Raw genomic sequence first — 23,435 nt, 5'->3', positions numbered from 1 at the left:
GTGTCTTCTCCTCTTTACTCAAAATTAATGGATGGAAAAAAGATATTCCATACACATGGAAATCAAAAGGAAAGAGGTGTAGCCATTCTCATTGGATAAAACAAACTTCAAATTAACAATAGTAAGGAAAAAAAAGATGGTCATTATATAATGGTAAAGGGAGCAATTCAATAAGAACACATAACAATCCTATATTTATGCACCTAACTCAGGTACACTCACATTCATAAAGCAAACCCTACCAGATCTAAACAAAAAGATAAAGAGCAGCATCATAATTACTGGGGACTTTAACACCCCACTGACAGAACTGGACAGATCCTCAAACCAGAGAATAAAGAAATAAACACTGTTCTTAAATGGGACTCAATAGCAAATGGGCCTAACAGATATTTACAGAACATTCTACCCAAAACTACTGAATATGCATTCTTCTCATCAGCACATGGAACATTATGTAAAATTGATCACATCTTAGGGCACAAAACATGTCTCAAAAATTAAAAACAAAACAAAACAGAAATTATGTCATGCATCTTCTCAGAACACAGTGGAATAATACCAGAAATCAACTACAAAAGAAATACTCAATTCTACACAAAGTCATGAAAATTAAACAACATACTTCTGAACAATTATTGGGTCGAGGAGGAAATTAAGATGGAAATCAAAAGATTTCTTGAACTAAATGGCAAAGGGAACACAAGTTATCAAAATCTATGGGATTCAGCAAAAGAAGTGCCAAGGGGAAAATTCATAGCCTTAAATGCCTACATCAAAAAGACAGAAAAATCACAAATGAACAATCTAATGAATCATCTCAAAAAAGTAAAAAAGAAAGAGTAAACTGAAATCCAGCAGAAGAAAAGAGATAACTAAGGTCAGAGCAGAATTAAATGAAATCAAAAATAAAAAAAGATACAGAAAATCAATAAGACAAAAAGTTGCTTGTTTGAAAAGATAAACAAAATTGATAGACCTCTTGCTAGAGTAACCAGAAATAGAGAAGGACCCAGATAAGCTCAATCAGAAATGAAAAAGAAGATACCACAGAAATACAAAATATTATCTGTGAATACCATACAAATCTCTATGCACATAAACTGGAAAAAGTTGAGAAAATGGACAAATTCCTGAAAACACACAAACTCTCAATTATCAGGTGACTTTTTTTTTTCCTCCCACCCTATGCCCTCTTGCTGGCTCGCTCACTCGTGCCTCCCCCCTTGCGGCGCGTGGACGCCGTGGTGCATGGGGTCCACCAGATGTTCCCCTCACAGTCTCTGCGGGCCGGCCTCATCGACACTATGGAGGGGGTCACCGCCAGAGGGCTCTGCGGTTGCGGGCTTCTCGACTCCCTCTCCCTCCCTTGCTCACTACGTGGCCAAAGGTGTGACTTTTTTTTTTTTCCTGCCACCCTCCGCCCCCTCACTGGCTCCCTGACTCGCACCTCCACCTGTGAGGCGCGGGGTTGCTATGCTGCACGGGGTCGACCTGATGTCCCCATCACAGTCTCTGCAGGGCCGGCCTTGTCGACACTACAGAGGGGATCACCGCCAGAGGGCTCTGGGATTGTGGGCTTCTCAACTCCCTCTCCCTCCCTTCCTCGCTACGTGGCCGAAGATGTGACTTTTTTTTTTCCTCCCACCCTCCGCCCCTTCGCTGGCTCACTCACTGGTGCCTCTGCCCATGCTGGGTGCGGACGCCATGGTGCACGGGTCGACCAGATGTCCCCGTGACAGTCTGTGCGGGTCTGGCTTCGTGGATGCTATGGAGGGGGTCACCGCCAGAGGGCTCTGCCGTTGTGGGCTTCCAGACTCCCTTTCCCTCCCTTCCTCACTTTGTGGCTTAAGTAGCTGATATCTTTGCATGAAATATTGATCTTTAAGTTGCTGTTTGAGCAGTTGGCGTTTTTCTTGTAAGTGTCATTCTTCAAGCTCCCAAATTGCAGCTTCTCGAGCTCTCATGAGCTGTTGCCTGTTATTCAGGCACTCTCTCTCAATATTGGCCAACTCTGCCTTCTGTTGTTGGATGACCTTTCTCAGAGGCCATCTAATTCTTGTTGCTTCTGAACTAACTCTTGTTCCTAAGCATGCTGGCTTTGTGCAAGCTCCTCTTTCCTGCGTTTCATGAGCTCTTTTCTCAGCTCTTTGGGTGTTTTCTCCACTTCATTTATAACCTCCTACTTTCGGTTCTTTAGTATATTCTGAAATTTGGACAGCTTTTTCTCTTGTTCTCCTTTAATGCATTTGGCTTCATCTTGCAAGCGATTTGTGTGTTCTTTTTCCAGACTTTCAATAGTCTGTTTCTGCTGTTTTTCTAGATCCTCTATTTCCTGGTCATAATGTCGTTTTTTACTCATAATCTTCTGCTCAAAGCGCCGGAAAATTTGTTCTCATTGTTGCTGCAGTTTACTATTAAGCTCTTGTTGGGCTCGTTGCTCTTCTTTTTGAAGAAATCTTAATTCCTGAAGTTTCTTATGTCTAAGAAAGCTCAATTCTTCAGTTTTGGAATCGCTATCTGTAACTATCTTTGACGTTGTTACACTCACTGCTACACCTCAACAATAAATTCGCGTGTTTTCTTCAGTGTTTTCTTTTGTCTTCTTGTTTCTTTTAAAGATATTGATCCACTGTTTTTAGTTTTACTGAGGAAGCTAGAGATGAATAAATTCAAGTCAATGCCGCTGTTATCAGCACTAGAACCAGTGCCTGAATCAGCATCATTTTCCTTTTGATTCTCAGATTCTGGAAGCAGCATGGTTTCAGTTTTTGACAAAGCACCGATTTCTCCTTTATTTTCTGCATCTCCAGGGTTGATATTAATACTGGGTATTAGAACAGGCTGAGGTTCACTGGGCTGTGAAACTTCAGTAACCTGAGGTTCTGTTTTAATTGACACTTCACATGGCATTTCTTTTTTCTCTGTATCTATCTGAGTAGTGGCTTTATGAGCATCCCGAGTTTCACCTCCTAAAGCCTTTTGGTCAGCATCAATCACTACATTTTCGACCTCTATTTTTTCTCTGCTACTTGATTCAGTAATTTCTTCAACCTCATTTGTCCCTAGTTCTTCACTGGTCTCCAGTATGTTCTCTGAACTATTTATTAATTGTTCCTTATTTTTACCTTCTACAGATTTTTGATCTATCTCATTAGTTTCAACTATTTCTTTAATAGAAACTTCCTTAGTACCACCAGCCTCAGGATCCTCCTAAGGCTTGCTTACTAATTTCTGGTCTACTTCAATCACTTCTTCCCCATCATTACTCTGAGTAGCCTCAGCACTGTTTTCAACAACCTTCTGAACTTCTACTGCCTCGTTTATTTCTACCACATTACTTGTATCGTTGATCACATCTTTTTGAGTTTTGTCATCTTTTCCCAATTTCTCTTGGCTGTCTTCCTTTTTAAGCCCAACTTCACTATCAATTGCCTGAATATCTGCCTCTTTTTCTCCAGACTCTTGAGTAACTGAATCTATTGTTTGAATAACAGTATCTTTAATTTCTTCAGATTTTATAAGCCTACTTTCAAATGTCTGTTTCTCTTCCTGATCCCTTCATTCCTCAGATTTTAGATTATCTTCAATATTTGTTTCTAAAGTTATCACTGCATCATTCTCTTTTCCTTCACTGAGTGAATTAGTGTTCACAGTTTCTTGGTTTTCTGTATCAGGTAGATTTTCAGACTCAGGTCTCTTCTCTCTCCCATTCTCTTTGATTACTGTTGTTCTATTATGGAGTTCAGCCATAGCTTCTAAATGAGCATCATCAACAAGTTCATTAATTCTATCCATAGCCTGTCCAGGTTCATCAGTGGTAGGTTTTTCAATGAGAACTTTGTTGTTGAATTTATCTTCAGAAGTATTACGTTCTGTCTTTTCTGAGACAGATTCCAAAATACAAGCATTTTGTGAAAGTTTGTCTTCTTCAGAGCTGGCAATACTAAGGTCAGAGGAGGCACGCTTGTTTGAAGGTATTGGCAGGGAATTTTCTGTTTCCTCATCATCATCTTCCTCTTTACCATGTTCAACTTCTTCTGTTACTTCAGCCTTTGCCTCTGCACTCAATTCTCGGATTGGTTTATTGGAACCAGCAGTAACAAAGGGATGTTGCAGTAGCTGCGATGTATTCCAGCTAGCATCCACATTCTTTTCCAAGCATTTCTTTAGAACGTCCTTAAAATTTGAAGACCATTTTAATGGCTGTGCTAATGTAGGGGGCTCAGATTTTGCTATTTTTAGCCGCACTTGCATTGGATTTAATTCATGATGAGGTGGTTTGATCTCAGCCATTTCTATTAAAATGATACCCAGGGACCAAACATCAGCTTTGTAGTCACAGGGTCTGTCCTTAGATGTTTCACACATGACTACTTCAGGAGCCATCCAATATGGTGTGCCAATAAAGGAATCTCTTCTTTGAATTGTCCTCGTGTTTTTAGCTGATACTCCAAAATCTGCCAATTTAATATCTCCATCTAAAGTAAAAAGAATGTTGCCAGCCTTTAGATCTCTGTGGATGATTTTATTATCATGTAAGTGGTTCAATGCCTCTAGAGTCTGCTTGCAAACTACTTGTATTTGGGACTCAGTTAATGGTCTCTCAAGTTCAAGCATCACAGCATCTACTGCTCCACCTGCACCAAATTCAATAAGGATCCAAAGATTATTCTCATAATAGAAGGCATCTAGAAGCTTGACTGTATTTGGGTGATCACAAGATGCTAATATATCAATCTCAACCATGTAGTCTTCAAGTTCTTCTTCAGATTTGGTGTCAAGCACCTTTGCAGCAGCTAAAACACTGGTCTCTTTATTCTGGGCCTTGTGCACTTTCCCAAAGGCTCCCTCACCCAATTCTCCTATAAACTCCCAAAACTCCTCGGGGTGCAGGTCCCTCTTCACAGGTTCGTACTGCCTCTTCGTCTTCTCACTCCCCAACTTGAAGATCTTACGGAAATTGAAGAAGGACATTTTTCCTTCCAACCCAGAGTTCCTTGCACTTAACCGCTAAAAACAATAAAAGGCAGACTCGGCACCTGCCCACGGTGGGGGGCCGCGCAGGTGGGAGCCTTGGCCCCAGCCCACTCTCTGAGGGGCAGCACCTGCCTGGCTGACGGGTCCGAGCTGTCCAGACGCCGGTGTCTGTGGCTTAGGCCCATGTCACGGCGAGTCTCCCTGAAGCATTTCTTAATTCTCAAAGAGCTGGTAAAGAAAAAGATGGTACAAAAATAAAATCTTTATCTGACAGTGACTCTGATGCTAGCAAATCAAAGAAAAAAAAAAGATGGTGCTGACAAACCAAGAGGCTTTGCCAGAGGTCTTGATCCTGAAAGAATAATTGGTGCCACGGATAGCAGTGGAGAATTAATATTTCTTATGAAATGGAAAGATGCAGATGAGGCAGATTTGGTGCTGGCAAAAGAAGCAAAAATGAAGTGTCCTCAAATTGTAATTGCTTTTTATGAAGAGAGATGAACTTGGCATTCTTGTCCAGAAGATGAAGCTCAATAATTGTTTGCATTGTTTTTTATATATATTTATACACAATCTGGGTGTTGGTTTTTGATTTACTAGTGTGAAGAAATAACTACATCTAATAAATCAAGTTTGATACATTTGTTTTGAAAGTAGTATTGAGAGAATTGTTGGGGGGGTGCATCAATAGCACTGGTTACTTTGAACAAATAAAAGCTTTCAGTAGTTGCTTCCTTTATTAGAAAAGAACATATGATACCATGGTATAGTATTACCTCTGCACTAGAGAACAGCTTTTCTAAATGCTAGGAGAAATTTCCATAGCCATTATTCAGTCAGAACTTGTGTTTAACTCATGCCTAAGGACCATTCTGGGTTTTTTAAACTTGTTTTGTGTGTGTATACGTAAAATGCATATGTAAATGATTCTCTTTATTTTTAAACATTCACCCAAACAAAAATCATGGGTAAGCCCATGTGTCTGTGATGCTATCATTCTGAGCAACCTAAGAATTGAAAATTTTCCTGAAGCTGTAACATTTCAAACTAAATAGTTGGTTCATAATTAATTGGATAATTTAAAGGCAGCCATATTAGATTCTGTATCTACATATATATTCATATAAATGCAACATTGTGTTTGTAAAGTTCCTAAAAGGAAAAGCTTTATTGCTACCAAAAGCTTTATCCCCACCCAGATGAAGAAACTAGACAAATTCTGGTGTGTTCTAATACAGTAAACAAGACTTAGTTAAATGAACATTAAAGATTCCCCTAGTGAGAAATTCTTTTACAAAAACTTGAAATTGGCCGGGCGCGGTGGCTCACGCCTGTAATCCTAGCACTCTGGGAGGCCGAGGTGGGCGGATCGTTTGAGCTCAGGAGTTCGAGACCAGCCTGAGCAAGAGCGAGACCCCATCTCTACTAAAAATAGAAAGAAATTATATAGGCAGCTAAAAATATATATAGAAAAAATTACCCGGGCATGGTGGTGCATGCCTGTAGTCCCAGCTACTCGGGAGGCTGAGACAGGAGGATCCTTTGAGCTCAGGAGTTTGAGGTTGCTGTGAGCTAGGCTGACGCCACGGCACTCACTCTAGCCTGGGCAACAGAGTGAGACTCTGTCTCAAAAAAAAAAAAAAAAAAAAACCAAAAAAAAAAAAAAAAACAAAAACTTGAAATCCCTGTGCTGCATTGACTAAAAGTTCATGATTAATGGAATATCTGAGGCTTGGCCCATGGAAACTTACTCAGATGTTTAGAAACATTGGCAGTTTCAGAGCTGCTGCCATAAATGAGTAAACAAACTTTTTGTAATCTAAACTATTGACCTGCATGTTTTTTTCTTACCCCAACTCATTTCTTACATGTAGGCTCAATCTTTTCAGTATTTGGATTACTGGTTCTGTAGAAGCCAGGAAAAACAGCCTTGTAGTAATCAGAATGGTATCCAACTGTATGTTGTTTATTGTAAATACTGGTGAACAGTGGTCAATAAATAGTTTTATATTCCTTAAAAAACAACAACAACAAAAAAGATGTTTCTTAACTGTAAACCTCTGGACAGCTGTAATAACCTAAAACTGACACTAGCTCAGTTTCTCTCCCTGAAAGTCGGGAGAGGTATAGAGACTCAAATAAACTGTGGCTCTCTCAGAGGGCATAATTCAGTCAGGAAATAAGAGTTTAGTATGAGAGTAGACATTTCACCTGTTTTCAGAAACCTAAAACCTCAACAAGGAGATGAGACTCAACTAGAGGAAAGAATTTCTCAGAATGCTCAAAACGTGCACAGAGCGGAAGAGCAAGACCACCGCACACCCAGGGGGAGGGATGTCTGGAACCTCGTGGTCAGAGCCCACCTGAAGGAGGCAGCACCGGAAATGGCCCTTGAAGAATGGAACTGAAGTGCCTAGGGGACCCCACTTCCTTTAACTCTTTATGTTGGGAATAAGAGTGGATGCTGTTTTTAACTGAAATCTTGAGTCAAAGCCCAAAATATAAAACCACAAACCGATATTTCATTGGCGCAAATTTATGCTACTTCAAATTTATAACATTAATTACAGATTCAATCAACAAATATCACAAGGCTTATTTTATTTAATAAAAAAATTCTGAAGTACTAATAACAGCCCTACAACCAGTCTATTTCCATGTATTGGTTTTAGCTGCAGAGCTTTGAGAAAGGTCTGGCTCGCTCAGATAAGTAGCTGTGCATGCTAATGGTTTTTAAGGAATTCACTTTGCAACCTCAAGATGTTCTTTCATCAAATTAATCTAGACCAGAGGTGAGTAAAACGTTCTGTAAAGGATCAATCAGTAAATATTTTAGGTTTTGTGGGCCATATGGTCTCTGTTATAACTACTTCACTCTGCTCTTCTGTCTCAAAAGCAGCCGCAGACCATGTGCAAACAAATACACTGGGCCATGCTCCAAGAAAACTTTACATATGGACACAGACATTTTCATTTCATATAATTATCACACTTCACAAAATGTTATTCATCTTTTTATTACTTTTCAGCTATTTAAAAATGGAAAAACCAGCTAGGCACGGTGGCTCATGCCTGTAATCCTAGAACTCTGGGAGACTGAGGCGGGAGGATTGCTTGAAGTCAGGAGTTCGAGACCAGCCTGAGCAAGAGCGACACTTCATGTCTACAAAAAATAGAAAAATTAGCCGGGCATAGTGGCACGAGCCTGTCATCCCAGCTACACTATTGGCTGAGGTGGGAGGATTTCCTGGGCCCAGAAGTTTGAGGTTGCAGTGAGCTATGATCATGCCATTGCACTCTAGCTGGGGCAACAGAGCAAGATCTTGTCTCAAAACACAAAACAAAACAAAAAAAGTAAAAACCACTCACAGCTGATGGGCCATACAAGAATAGGCAGTGAATTAGATCTGGCCTTCGGTTACAGTGAAAGTAGAATATTTTTGTTTCAAAGTTGAATCACTAAGCCAAAAAAGCTCTAGGTAATAATTTCAAATCATTAATTAGTAACTATTCATTCTAGAAGAAATCAAAGAATATTTTTCCGTTCCTAGCAAAAATATTCTCCTAATATATTTTTGAAACATTTTGAATATTAAACAATGTCATTGAAATAAAAATCTTAGATACTCTAATGCCCATCTCTGAAAAATATTTAAGCAGTTTTAAAAGTCAAATTTGCTTAATTTTCCAGGTTGAGTTCAAACTTTTCGTTTTTCATTGCCAACAATTTTTTTTGCTGTTGTAATCATTGTAACATTGTAACTAAGCCTCATGGCCTGAATTGAATTTGTTTCATTCATTCATAATATCACCAAAACATGCAAACTAGAACAACCCTGTTATAACTGATGGTGTTTAGCTGGGTAGAGTTTCTACATCAGTAAAAGAAAAAAAAATACATATATTGGGTTTGTTTCAGGTGGGAACCCAAAAAGTATGTGCAGGATGGAATGCGGTTAATGGAAAACTTAGGGAGTCCGGGACATTGTAAACCAACAGACAGCGCAGCCGGCACTCGCATCCACCCTGGTAAGGACGAAGCTGCCCCTCCCTTATCTCTGTGCATGAGACTGGTGCGGGGGTCCCAGAAATTGGATGTTTAAAAAAATTATTGCAGCGGCTGCTCTGGCCCAGGTGTTCACTCACCTCTGAGAACCCCTCCAGAAAACCCAAGGCTCCCCCCTCCCTCAGTGTGGACGCTGTTTGGCCTCCACCCATCTGCACCCAGATGGTCAAAATAAACAGCATTTTGCTACACAAGAGGTTTCATGTGTCTCTCTCAGCTCTGGACCTAACAGCATATGTATGTATACGTGTGTGTTTGCGCAGTCATGCACCACACAGCAACGCTTTGGTCCACACAGGGCTACGGTGAAATGATGGCCCTGTAAGATTATAATGGAGCTGAAAATTTCTGTCACCTAGTAACATTGTAGTTGTCCCAATATTATAGTACAATTACTTTATTTTTTAATAAATTTAGTGTAGCCTTAGGATACAGTGGGTTTATAAAGTCTGTAAGGAGCGTACAGCAATGTCCTGAGCCTCGACATTCACTGACCACTCGCTCACTCGCCCAGACAAACTTCCAGTCCTGCCAGCTCCACTCATGGTAAGTGCCATATACAGGTGCACCATTTAAAAAAAAATTATACCATATATTTACTGTGCCTTTTCTATGTTTAGATACACAAGTACTTACCATTTTGTTACAGTCACCTACAGAGCTCAGTGCAGCAGAATCCTGTGCAGGTGTGTAGCCGCGGGGCGTCCCCTGTAGCCTGGGGGCAGCAGGCCACACCATCGAGGTTTGTGCAAGCGACTCTGTGATGTTTGCACAGTGATGAAATCACCTGATGCATTTTTCAGAACACGTCCCCATACATCACGCGAGACTGTATGTGTGTGTGTGCATGTGTATAAATATATATAGTGATTTTGTGTCACCATATAGTGTCATTTAAATATATCCACCAGTATTATCATCTTCCCTAGAGACAGACATCAAGCTTTATTATGAAAAGACAAGTTCTTGCACACCATTACAAATAATTGTTAATCCAAATGACAATTTCTATAGCAATATCCAATGCCGGATGGAAAGATTCTAGCACAATGCTTATGTATGCAACTTACTGTTGTAAGAAAACACCATTATCTTCAGTGCCATTGAGACCAGAAAAAGGTAGAATGTTTTCCTACATCTTAGAATTTTAGTTTTATAACTGTTAGAAGCATTCTTTTAAACTTATTCAAACAATCACAGAGTGCTCTTTCATAACATGAAAAATGTAGGTGGAAAAGCATCAGTTAAGATATTTATGAAGCTTCTTCACGCTGTCCTGCTCTTCTGAATCACTGACAGTGTAGACCTATTACTGTGCTTCCCAGAGAGCATCTCCCAGGCTGCCTGGACGTGGGTGACGCCTGTGTGTGGGTGACACAGCAGATCCTGAAAGAAGCTTCTCTCTTGTCCTTAGGCCTTTCTCCCAGGCCTTTGACACCAAGTCTCAGAGTGCAAGGGCACACGATGGCAGATGCCACCCAGACTCGACCTGGCCTGCGGCAGTCCTCAAGCGTAAGCCCGTTTCACAGGCCTTAACGTGGGAAACCACAGGGAGCCCAGGGCCCGTGCAATGCAAGAAAACCACTCGGTTCCTCCTCCCAGGCTGCTACTCGGGGGCTACAGACACCTGCAGATTCTGCTGCATTTTTGCCAATTTACTAAATAGTGTGTTTAACATCTATGTTTGCTTTTTGTCCCTTGTGAATGTGTCAGGCTTTACCTTAAGATAAATCTTGCTCACCCGCGTGAACATATCTTGCAAAATTCAGTAAAAATGAGGAAACTCAGCACAAGGGCACTCCTGCCCAGCAGAACTGCAGAATGTCCCCATCTCACTCTTTGGCCTCAGCCATCAGGTCAGGGCGGAGCTTTCTGGATCCTCCCTGGGCTCTGTCATCAGATGGCGCTCACTGTGCACTTGTCAAAGCCGCCTTATTTTACATGCTTATGCCGAGGTTCCCCAACACAGTATGTTTTCCTCTCCTATTTTATAACTTTTACTTATGTGTGCAATAGAGAATTTAATGTGTGTGCATGTTCTGATATGATTCATTTTCTATGTTTTTCAGTAACATCCCGTGTACAGTGAAATAAGATGACAGCCCTGTGCTCATGTTTTGTCTCTTCTGTTTTCAAAAGCCATCCAGATCCCACAGGAAAAGCACAGCATACTACGGGAATGAGAAGACGTTTGTCACAGTAAGTGATGAGCATAGACAACAGGCAGAGATGACGTCACTCTCTGGACTTCGAGGGGCCGTTTTCAATCCTTTGCTTTCCTGCCCTACAGTTTGTCACTGTGGGTGGTGCTGGGGGAAGAATTGATCAAAAACATTGGCATGATGTCATTGGATTGTGAGCCTAGCCAACCTCTTTGCATGTATCATAAAGTCCTTTATTTAATTTTTCATTCTTTTTTTTTTTTGTTTGTTCCAGCTGTTCTTTATTTATTTTTTAATTTTTTTATTTTTATTTCAGTTTATCATCATGGGGGGTACAAAAGTTCAGGCCACATACACTGCCCATGTCCTGCCCATCCCCCTGAGTCAGAGCCTCAAGCGTGTCCATTCCCCAGACAGTGCGCATTGCACTCATCATGTAGGTATACCCCCATCCCCTGCCCCCGCCCCCCATCCCCCCGAGTCAGAACATTCAAGCGTGACCATTCCCCAGACGGTGCATTCTTAACAAGCAACCAAGTTTCAGCTTTAATCATTGTTCTACTTTCCCTGAATAAAAAACATTTCACAAATACAAAAGTAAAACAAAAAGCACGCAGAGGCCGGGCGCGGTGGCTCACGCCTGTAATCGTAGCACTCTGGGAGGCTAGGCGGGTGGATTGTTTAAGCTCAGGAGTTTGAGACCAGCCTGAGCAAGAGCGAGACCCCGTCTCTACTAAAAAAATAGAAAGAAATTATCTGGACAACTAAAAACATACATAGAAAAAATTAGCTGGGCATGGTGGCACATGCCTGTAGTCCCAGCTACTCCAGAGGCTGAGGCAGGAGGATCGCTTGAGTCCAGGAGTTTGAGGTTGCAGTGAGCTAGGTGATGCCACAGTACTCTAGCCCGGGCAGCAGAGTGAGACTCTGTCTCAAAAAAAAAAAAAAAAGAAGCATGCAGAATTCACAAGAATCATGAAAGTCACAGTCACACCTTAACAAGACCCTGTGGCAAGCAGACTCAATGACAAAAATAACAATAGTTAACAGTAATTATAACCAGTGCTTATGAGGCCGTACCAAAGGCCAGGCACTGTTTTAAGCTCTTGGCATGAATTGCCTCGTTTAACCCTCACAACTGTTCTATGTGGTGGTGTAATTAGTATCCATTTTACAAATGAAGAAACTGAGGCACAGAGAGGTTAACTGAGGTTGCACAGACAGGGAATAACAGCGCTTGCAGCCACACTGAAGTCCAGGCTCTGCCTGCTGTTCTCTACTGCTGCTTCAGCCACCTTGCCATTGTCACCTGGACAAATTGACGTAAGGGGTCATATAGAGCTACAGATTTCCTAACCATTGGCTCCTGTAAAGGAAGTCTAAATAAGTGCATAAAAGAGCCAGAGAGGTTTTACTTTGAGGTTGGCAGAAAACCAGTCCAGTGAGTATGTCTAAAGTTTGCATAGAGCCCATCTGGGCGTGTGCTAGGGTATGAAGGAATTAATGTCGTTATCTCTGCAGTGGGTTCATTGTCGGGAGAGTGGGTTTGTTGGAGCTGATGTATATGCTAGTTACCCTGACTTGACTATTGCATATTGCATACGTGTATCAAAATATCACTATATCCCATAAATATGCAGAATTGTTGCTTGTCAACTAGAAATAAAAGAGAGAAACCTGAATCAGCTCCTTTTGCTCACTCATGGTCTCACGCAATCCCACATTTGCCGTGGGACGACACCGCAAGAAAGGCCTTGCCAGATGCCAGCCCCTTGATCTGGGACTTCCCAGCTTCTGTTTTATAAATTACCCAGACTGCAGTATTCTGTTACAGCAGCACCCAATACATGTTGAATAGGCTCCTGTGTGTGTGTGTGTGTGTGTGTGTGTGTATAAATGAAAAGGAACAAATAGGTGTAAATTTCAGATTGAGAGATCTATCTGGATCTATAAATTCATATCTTTAAAATTTCCTGAAATTAACATTTATCAAATCTGTTAGAAGAATACACTGGTCTTAGCTGTGTTATTCTCTGCACTTTTCTGTCTGATTAAAATATTTTATAATTAAAAAAGAAAATAAAGAAATGCAAGCCAAATATTTGCAGAACTCTGAAACACCACCAGAAGAGCCAAGGTCTCTTGCCAGGAGCCTGAGCTTTGAAAACCAAATAGCACCTACCAAATGGTTGGACCCCAGGGGGATGCAGAGGCAACAGGGACAGACACTGCCTTGTGGTCTCCCTGGCTTCAGCCTATGTGGCCCCTCCGCCCAGGCCTTCTTCCCCACGTCACCATCTGCAAATGCCTCCCCCTGGGGGCTCCCCGTCCTGCAGGGCCGCACCCACTGTTTCTGACACACTCTTGTGTTCCTCCTGGCCAGCACCCCCGAACCGTGCCGTGGCTGTTCCTTTGCTCAGCGTGCAGTCCTGCAACAGGCCTCTGTGAGTTCATGTCTGGCCTCATGACGTGAACTGTAGGGACCCATGACAAACAGCTCAGTGAACAAACCAGTACATGTCAACATCTCCGTCCCACTTCTTGGAGGGCTCCTTTTGACTCAGAGAAGGCATTTGTGATTTCCCTTGACCGCCCTGGCCGTGGGGAAGTGCAGCCAATCTCGTTTTCTACCTCCTGCTAAGCCAGGCCGAGTGGAAGAGCTGCCTGCAGAGTTGCAGGTTGTGGTCTGGCCCTCACGTTTGACTTGGGAGCTGCGCCCAGCCAGGCTTGGCACCAGGAGGAAGAGCAAGATGTCCCGGCCAAACCATCCAAGGGTCCATGACCTCAGCCCCAGGCAATGACAGGGTCACTGGGGTACTTAGAAAAGATGACAGATACATGAGTAGAAGCTTGTCACTTTAGGGACAAATAGGGGATGAATGCACACATCCGAGAATAGGGAAGTTACAAGAATAGCATTGTGGCCAAATCTACTCAAGATGCTGTGAGAGTAGGGGGTGGGCGGGGCTGAGGGAAGGCCGGGCCAGGTAGCTCATGGTGCCCTGTGCCAGGTGAGGGAGATCTGTTCTAGATGTCCCATAGACTATAGCACCTAATGTTCAAAAAGCACGAAGCATTTCCATGTTACCTTATTTAATCCTTGAATCATGCTTTTGGGAGGAGTCACTGTTCCCATTTTACAGTTGGGTATACTGGGGTCTAGAGAAGCCAAGGACTTGATCAAATTTACACAGAAAATAAGTGATGAATCAGACAGGAAATGAGTATTTTATCTCTAAGAGTACTATAGAGCCAGTCCTTCTCCTCTTGGTTTCAAAACAAAATTTTGGGATTGATTCCTTCAGACCAATCCTTTCTTCTCCAAAGAGAGAATTCACTTTTGGACCCTGGTTTTGCACAGTATTAATTCAACAAAGTGACAAACTGTGACCCGAGGTTTGAGGACATCCTCATATCAGAGGCTAAGAGTTGGCCCTGGGTGTGGGACAGCCGGAGACACCAGCCGGGCCCCCATCTGGACTGAAGCTGCAGTTATGGGACACGTGGGCAGGTCACGGTCGGTGGCCTCTGATGGCAGGCAAACCGCAGGTGCGAGCCGGGACTGAAGCGTGTGCCCCTCACACGCTCCCGGCCCTCTGCCCTCCGGGACTGCGCTGGCCCCCACGGACCACCCTCAGGGCAGCCTGAGCACGTCTACACACAAATGGTCACTGCATTGAAGAAAATAAGCAACTGTCTCGCTCTTCTGGGCTTCATGCATATTCCCTACATTAATCTTGCTTTTGAGGGGTTGCTTATTGTCCAGAGAGGTGCCGGGGTGTCAATAATGTACAGTCCGGGGCTAAGGGTCCCACTAATTGGCTTCAGCTCCATTTTGCAAACTCCGTGGCTTGAACAAAATGATGATGGGAGGAGTCTAAACGCACGTCGGCTTCCTTCTGGCTGTGAACCGCAAACCCATCTGTGCTGGCAACGTGGGAGCAACCCGGAGGGCCCCCCCGCACCCACTCTGGGCCCAGGACACTGCACCAGCAAGGAACCTACAGGAACGGGGCCGCGAGTAGCCAGCAGCCACTGGGCCAGCCCAGTCGGGTTTGGCGGTGGCTCTTCTGCTTCCAGGTTGGGGGACCCTCAAGGTGGTACAAGAGGCTAAAGAAGACAATATGCGAGTCCCACCCAGGCAGTCAGAGGGGCTCTGTTCCTGCAGACTCTGAAGGGGCAGGTGCAGAGAAACAGGCATGGGAACAATCTCAGAACACTTGAGATCAGGCATGACTCAAAAATTCTTTTGGTCCTGGACTCCACACGCACTTTACGAATTTTCTATGAGACCCCAGCCAAAGTGGACATCCTTCAGCTAGAAAAGTGAGCAGCAGAACTGGGCTCAACTTCCTTCTTGCCTTGCAGCCTTTGGAATATCATTGCTATGGTCTGAATGTTTGTGTCCCCTCTAATTCGTATGTTGAAATTCTCACCCCCACATGATAACATTAGGAGGTGGGGCCTTTGGGAAGTGACGAGGTCCTGAAGGCACAGCCATCATGAATGGGACCAGTGCCCTGATATCAGAGACCCTGGAGCGCTTGGTCCTCCCTTACACCGTGGAAGACACTGCAGGAGTGTGCCACCAGAAGGGGCCATCTGTGAACAGGGTGCGGGCCCTCACCAGACAGTGTGTCTCCTGGCACCTTGACCTTGCACTTCCAGCCTCCGCGCTGTAAGAAATAAATTTCCATTGTTTATAAGCTACTCAGTCTATGGTATGTTGTCATAGCAGCCCAAAAAGACTAAGACAGTCACTTAATGTCTTTCTCTATTTATAAGAAGGCAATGGCCTCATCATCTCCCACTCCCCAGCTCCCCTCCTGCCCACCGCCCTCATGGGAGACGCGGTGGAGGCGGAGGCGGAGGCCGTCACAGAACCCTGCAGGGCTGGAGCAGGTGGTGGGAGGGGACCCACCGCCCAGGTCAGGAAGATTGGGGCGTGGAGGCTCCTAAACCCCAGAGCACCTGGGTCTCTAATGCTGTCTGAGTGTCCAGGATTAATTAAGCACATTGGAGGTTCCTTTCACCCAAGTACGCCATTTCCTTAAGGTGCTCTTAATACCTCCACCCTCATTCTCAACGCCTGTACCTCCTAAAATCTGGCTTTCCAAATCTTAATCTTGTGTGAAAAATGTAAGATGTTAAGGTTTTTTAAATCGTCCTCTTTTATGCCTTATGATAGAACTACCTTCCTAACTATCCACCAAGGTGCTTCTGGGTGGATAATGCCAGCTATTAGTGTATTTGTACAAACCGTTTGCAAGTATTTCTCAACATTCAGTTTCTAGAAACCTCTCCGCACTTTTTTCTTTAGTTTCCTACCGGACCCCTTTTGTTTTCATACCCCCAGGTGAAAGTTCCAAGGACTTTTGCACACTGACTTTTAAATGCCTTTTCCCTTTTCCTGTTTATCTCAAGGAGGATTCAGATAACATGTGGCTATGTGGACACAGAGGCTAGGAGAGAAGGAAGGGGGAGGGGGGAGGGGAGGCGACAGGCAGGGACAGCGTGAGAAAGGAGGAGGCTGCCGTGGCCCCCGCAGTCCCCCCAGGTGCGATGTGCTGCGACTGCCCGTGTCTACCGGGACGAGACAGCCCTGGCCTCGCAGGAGGAGGCGGACCCGACCTCTGCATCGTGTGGGATCTCTCTGCGCCAGGCTGTCTGCTGCCTTTCGTCTTGTACATTCTGTGAAGAGAACATATTTTTAAAAATAAAATCAATCTTTTAAGGTGGTAGTGAGTGATTTGTGGGGCTCTCAGAAACTAACTTCTCCTTATGAGCATGGAATAAAGCTGAAAGAAATAAACTTTTGCTCTCCAGAAGCTGTCATCCTTTGTTCTAGCTGGCCACCTTTCTATGTTTGGGGCTCCTGACAGGGTCTCCAGGAGGTGACCCAAGACGAGAAGGGTCCGAGGAGCTAGTGGTTCCCGAGGGTTTGCTCGAGTGATGCGTGGTGATAGGTGGGGCTTTGTTGAAGACTAACCCACATTCTGGGGTGAGCTCAAAGCCCCCCTCTTCCAGAAAGTCTTCCTCCTCTGGTTCTCCTCATCAGAATTCATTCCTCCTTCTAAAGAAGCCCACAGACCTTATTTTTAAACTTTTTTTTTTTTTGAGACAGGGTCTCACTCTGTCACCCAGGCTAAGTAAGGTGCAGTGGCGACAACATAGCTCACTGCAGCCTCTAACTCCTGGGCTCGGGCGATCCTCCTGCCTCAGCCTCCCAACAGCTGGGACCGCTACCTTTCCACGTCTCTTCCTCCCCTGACTGCCTGTTCGTTCTCCCCACTGCACTCGGCACTCCCAGGGCCTGGCTCAGACCTTGCACAGGGCAGACACCTCACGCATGCTTGTGGCATCAGTGGATCTATTTCTAAAGTCTTCCATGTCACACAAATCTGAACTGAGAGTTGCCGCTGTGTGAGTTCCCTTCTAGCTCCTGAGGGGAGCTCAGCGTGGGGTCCCTGTCCACCTCCCTGCTCTCAGGCTGCAGCCTCACGTGTGTCACCAGCATTTCCCCCAGTGGGGGCTGCCATCCCCCCGGGCCACCATGGAAAGGCCCCAAGCCAGATGTGTCGCTCTGCCGTTGCTGTCTTGAAACTTCTATCAATTTTTTGAACAAGTGCCCACGTTTTCATTTCACGTTTCTGCCTGCAGGTGACATAGTCCGCCCTGATCTCTCCACTGACAAATGAGCGTGCGCTGGCTCCGCTCGTGCTGCTGGTGGAAAAGAACACGTTCCAGCACAGGACGCTTTTCAGTAAAAATGTGGCCATGTTCACTAGAATATAATTCTGCGCTGTTAAGGAACTGATTCCAAATAGAGGTAACAATAGAAGGCTGGCGATTAGCATATCAATTGTAAGAAGATAAAATGCTTATAGAGCTTTAAAATATTATCTTAAATATTTTTTTCTGTTTGTGCTGAATATGCACTGTTGATAAACGATGGCTATTTCCATCTGCATAGCCTTGCAGTTTACAAAGGTTGTTTACTTCCATAATTTTGGTGAATCCTTACAACTTGATGAAGTATGTATTTCTACTACTATCCCCTCTTTATAGACAGTGAACTAGGTTAACAGACAAGCAGCCTCTCCGGGAAAGCTTCTGGTGTAACTGGGGGCGAACCCGCGTATCCCAGCATGGGACTGGGGTTCTGCGTTCTGGACTCTTCCCTGTGTCCTGGGTACTCACCAGCACGTGGCTGGTCGAGGACCAGTAGCCTTGTGTGAATTACAAAATTTCAAATTAGGTAAAAATGAATAAGATTTGACTTGGCAAACTCACTAGGGTGTGACAAGCAGCGTCTCTCACCTAGAGTCCTCCTGTCTGCGGGGTGGGGAGGAAAAAAGAATTAGAGTTTTCGCAGTCGCTCTGAATTTTGCACCTCAGAAAAGCTGAAAGAGCAAACAAAGGCCTGAACCCGTCTGACCGATCTCAGGCGTTTCCAGTGTGCGAGGCCTGCGCGGGCGAGCTGGCCGCCTGTGCCCGCGATGACCCGCCGCGCAGTAAGGGACGGCCCGTGCCCGTCGGTGCAGCCTGGACTCTCACACCCGCGCTGCTGTCCAGGGAGAATGCGAGAGAACGCCGCGTCAGGGACCCAAAACCCCGCTTCTGCCTGTGAGAAGGCTGGGTCTGTGTGGAACGTTCCAGCAGTGGCCACTGACACCTGGGCGAGTCCTGTGGGCCATCTGAGGACAAATCGGGGTCCTGGTGGTGGAAGTGTGGGGCGTGGTCGGGGCTGGTCTGAGGCTGACGCCCAGGCATTGACACGGCAGGATCCCAGTTTAGTTTTTCACTGCACGAGCAGTTACAAAGTGCCGCCGCCTCCGGGCAGGGCTCCAAGCGCTGCACTGATGCAGCTTCCTTTGATCTCCACCGCAGCCTGTTCCGGGCCACCATCATCACTGCAGCTCACAGAGGACGGACCGTGCCACCATTATCACTGCAGCTCGCAGAGGACGGAACTGAGGCCACAGCGGTAAGCGACCTGCCCAGGTGTCTGATCAGGACCCTAACCCAGGCGGCCTGGGGCTTCCCCGTGAGCACCCACCCCGCCGGGAGGAGTGCTGGGACTGCCCACGCCTGCTCTCCCCTGCAGGGGAGACTGACAAGCCAGCCAGGCTCCCCCGGCCTTTCCTCCTGCGCACACAGAACATTCTCTTCACTTTTGCCCCCTCCTGGCTGTACACGTAAGGGAGAAGTATGGAGCTAGAGAGACCACCCATTTTAAAAATATCTTCTCCTCTGGCCTATTGGGCCATCTTTTAAATCCCACCAACAGAGATTACATCTTTAAACCAGTATCTCCAAGGCTGTGTTCTCTAGAACACTCACTCAGTGATGTGTTAAAAGGAATAAGGAAAACCTTCAGTGGTCAGGTGAGCTTGGAAAACATAAAATTTTGAAATACTGGTATCATTCCTATGTGTGCTTTTCATTCTGTAAATGCATACTTTGTATGTATGAAGTCATTAATATAATATTATTATTCAGCAATGTTTTAAATTTAAAATAACAGGCTCATACTTCATCTATCACTTTATAACTGGCTTTTCTATGTAAAATTATGTTTTGCCATTTATCCTTGTTAAGGCAGTTCGTTTGAGTTCATGTGAATGCCACATATTTCATTTATAATTTTCTAGTAATTAAAAAAGAAACAGGTAACATTAATAACATTTTATTTAACCCAATGTATCCAAAATATTATCATTTCAACATGTAATCAATATAAAAATTGGTTTTCATTGTATATATTTAAGGTGTACAACCTGATGTTTCGATATACTTATATTGATATCCATATACGTAGTGAAGTGATGACTACAGTCAAGCAAATGAGCACACCCATCTTCCCATAGACTTAGTTGTGCGTGTGTGTGTGTGTGTGTGTGTGTGCGCGTCTGGGGTAAGGATACCTCAAATCTACTCTCTTGGCAAATTCCCAGTACACAATACATCATTAACTATAGTCTGCGTGTACATTAGACCTCTTAGACTTATTCAACCTACATAACTGCAATTTTGTACCCTTTGTCCTACATCTTCCCATTCCCCCTCCCTAAATATTGTTAATGAGATGTTTTATGTTCTTCTTTTTACACTAAGTCCCCCTAACTTGGTATGGATATTATAGCACATTTCAGTTTGGATCAGCCCAAGTTCAAGTTCACATTGGACTCCGCAGCTATCAAGTATTCTAGTGCATAAATCCACCAGAATTTGTATCAAGGTAAAAAGATGATGAGGTAGAGTGAAAGAGGCTGTTTGTTTTTAGTGCAGGACTTCTCAGAGCGCTCAGTAGCAGAAGTACATTGTGGATCTCTAGGATGATGTAGCAGGCACTCAGCATTTGTCAAAAGAGAAATAAATGATTAAATGAATATTGTTTATGCAAATGGATAAGAATTGGAAAAAGTATGACAAAATAAAATAGTTGGATTAAGTAATTTGCTTTGAAAAAATTTAATGGCATGCCATATAGCTGTGAAATAAACAAAAACTATTTTCTAATTTGTCCACCTCTGAGAAGGGCAAGAAATTAAATGCTCTTAGTCATTAATATAATAACTTGGTAAAATGCACTCAGCAGGAAGTTTCCTGCACCACAGCTGGTGGACAGCCAGCTGTATGCAGCAGCAGAGTAGAGGTTGTGGGGTGCTGGTGCGGGGGCTAGGGAGAGGGTGGGGGCACCCGCGTGTGGAGAGCCTGGCCGCAGGAGGCGCGGCCGTTTCCCGCCTGTGATGGGTGGAGCTGAGCCTCCCGGGTCGCTCCTTTTTCAGCTCTCGTTTGCCACTGGGCCAGGCCCTGCCTCAGTTTACTCACAGCCAGGTCACCCACTGCTACTGTGTGGGACATTGCTGCTCCCCTCCAGGGCCAGAGGGCAAGTCCTCTGGCGTCTCCCGGGAAACACACATGCCACGTGCCACAGCTCCCCGGGGAAGGCGCCTTGTGAGTCCGCAGTTCCAGGTCGCCATTTAGGGCTCCTACCCACGATAGCAAGCTGCCTCCTTCTGAAAGATGTCACATTTGGTCATATAAGAGCACATTCTTTTGTGGACCTCAAAGTGGCTTCACATCTAGGTCTTCCTGCAGCAGATTATCTTTTAGCAGAGAGACAGGGGCCCAGAGCAGAGACAGCCAGGCCTACAGCTGGTCCCGCCTCTGGCTCCCAGCTCCACCCACCAGGTGGTGGCCATACTTTGTCTCGCCAGGCTCTGGTGGAATCTATGTGAGTAAAGCCACAGACTGAGGGCAAATCTCGAACCGAAGCCTGTACCCATCACCAGAAAGAGTCTCAGGGGCTGACAGCCTCTCCCTGCAGTGAAAGGAGATGAAGAGATGCCTTTTCTATTGTTTTCTGTGGTTTAATGTGACTTATTTACTCACTGAAAATAAATAAATGTTACTTTCAAAAACCTTTGTTGCTATGGTGGATACCGACATTTCAGCACAGAAAGCAATGGGCCCTGTCTTAGTCCATTCCGGCTGCTGAAACAAGGTATCTTAGACTGACGTCAGAAAGTTATTCCTCACAGTTCTGGAGGCTGGGAAGTCCAAGATCAAGGTGCTGAAAATTCTGTGTCTGGTGAAGGCCTTTTTCCTGGCTCACAGATGGTGCCTTTTTGCTGTGTCCTCATGGTGGAAGGGGCAAGGGAGCTCTCTGGGCTCCCTTTCCTAAGGCCACTAATCCCATTCATGAGGGCTCCAGCCTCATTGACCTAACCACCACCCAATGGCCCTAACTTTTAATACCATCACATTGGAGATTAGTTTGGGGTGAGGGGGACACAAACATTCAGACCATAGAAGTCCTCGTAACTTACTTGTTTCTCTCAACTTGCCTTCTTTGAAAGAAAGTTGCAATACACCGAGTGCCCTCCAAGAGCTTTCGTATATATTATCTCATTAAACTTTACATCCTCTCTCCCAAGTATTACTGGGTATTACTGCTTTTCCTTACAATAGTGATGAGGATGAGAAGCTGGATTATAGAAGAAACTTTGCTTGTTTGTTTAGAAAATACAAAAGAAAATAGCATCTATTTTTGAGCAAGGGGAAAATCTGAAGTTCCAGGAATCTTATCCAAGTGCTAGCGGTTGGCAAGAGGGGGAACCGGGGCTTTATCTCTCCTCTCTTCTGTCAGTCCCTGGAGCCCATGTTCTGTCCCCTGCGCTTCTCTGCCTCCTGCTCATTCTCCCTCCCAAACCCCTTCCTGCAAACTTGCAGCAACGCTCTCTATTATTGTAGCCACGCAGAGAGGCATCCCTGTTTTACAGACGAGGGAAATGAATGATTTGTCCAAGGACACAGGCCAATAGGCAGCAAGCTGGGATGCAAACCTGAGCCCTAAGTGCTTGACATCAGCCCAGTGTGACCGGGACAGGCCAAAGCCCTTGCCTGGAGCCACCACCGGCCTGCCTGGATGGCCACATGTGAAGTGCCCCATAGCAGCTCCACCACTGGGGGGTCCTTACCCCTTCCCACCCTTCCCTCCTGGGATGTCTGAGAGCCAGAGGTAGCTCCAGGGGCAAGAGCCAGCAGCAACAAGAGGAAAGGCCTCAGGGCCTGGCTGAACACTGCCCACCCAGCGCACACTGCCTGTCCGGGAGCCGGCCCCCAGGCTAAGGCTCCTGCCACTCTGACCTTGACAGGAGATCTCTGCCCCTGTTGGCCATTCCAGTTTCCTTGGCAATTTGGTTTTGCCAGGGGGCAGCACTTTGCTAAGACTCCCAGGCAATCTCAATCCTTGAGCCTTTCTCATGAAGAGCTTGCCCTACCAGCCAGGTTGCCAGGCCGGGGCAGGGGCAGCCCCACACGATGCCTCCTGAGCCCATACAGCCGGGGATCAGTGGGGTCCAGGCATGTTTTGGAGTCATTCCTCAGCTTCCTGCTCGTTACCCATGATCTCTCTCTTGCATCCTGTGTCTCTGCATGGTTCTCTTATTATTTTGCCTAAATTCCTGTGGAAGAGGATTTGTGAATGTCGCTATTGCCTAGTTCTAAGAATACATGAATTGCAGCTAGAAAGCATTAAATCCTAATTTGTGAAGTGCTTTTCATAGATTGCCATTGTGCTGGCAATTCCTTTCCATTACTCTCCTCTTTGCCCTCAAACTGTGCCGGCTCTTTCTCCCTCTGACCAGTCCTTAGTGAGCTGGGGCCGCATCAGGCTGGCGGCTCCAGCCGGAAGAGCTCCTGGCGGGCAATGCGGGGCA

At 45.1% G+C, this 23,435-nt stretch overlaps 1 protein-coding gene across 1 annotated transcript; it reads right to left on the bottom strand.

Moving 5' to 3' along the window:
• Positions 1–1,667: 1,667 nt before the first annotated feature.
• Positions 1,668–4,977, bottom strand: LOC138376547 (STE20-like serine/threonine-protein kinase). The gene is given in 4 exon segments (XM_069460933.1): positions 1,668–2,047; positions 2,050–2,086; positions 2,180–2,562; positions 2,565–4,977. Coding segments are annotated over 4 exon segments (3,213 nt in total).
• Between the last annotated feature and the right edge of the window lie 18,458 nt (positions 4,978–23,435).

The sequence above is a fragment of the Eulemur rufifrons genome, chromosome 28, assembly GCF_041146395.1.
Source record: "Eulemur rufifrons isolate Redbay chromosome 28, OSU_ERuf_1, whole genome shotgun sequence".
In the NCBI taxonomy this organism is placed as follows: domain Eukaryota; kingdom Metazoa; phylum Chordata; class Mammalia; order Primates; family Lemuridae; genus Eulemur; species Eulemur rufifrons.
The sequence above is the reverse complement of the archived record's forward strand: the minus strand, read 5'-3'. Positions and strand labels throughout refer to the sequence as shown.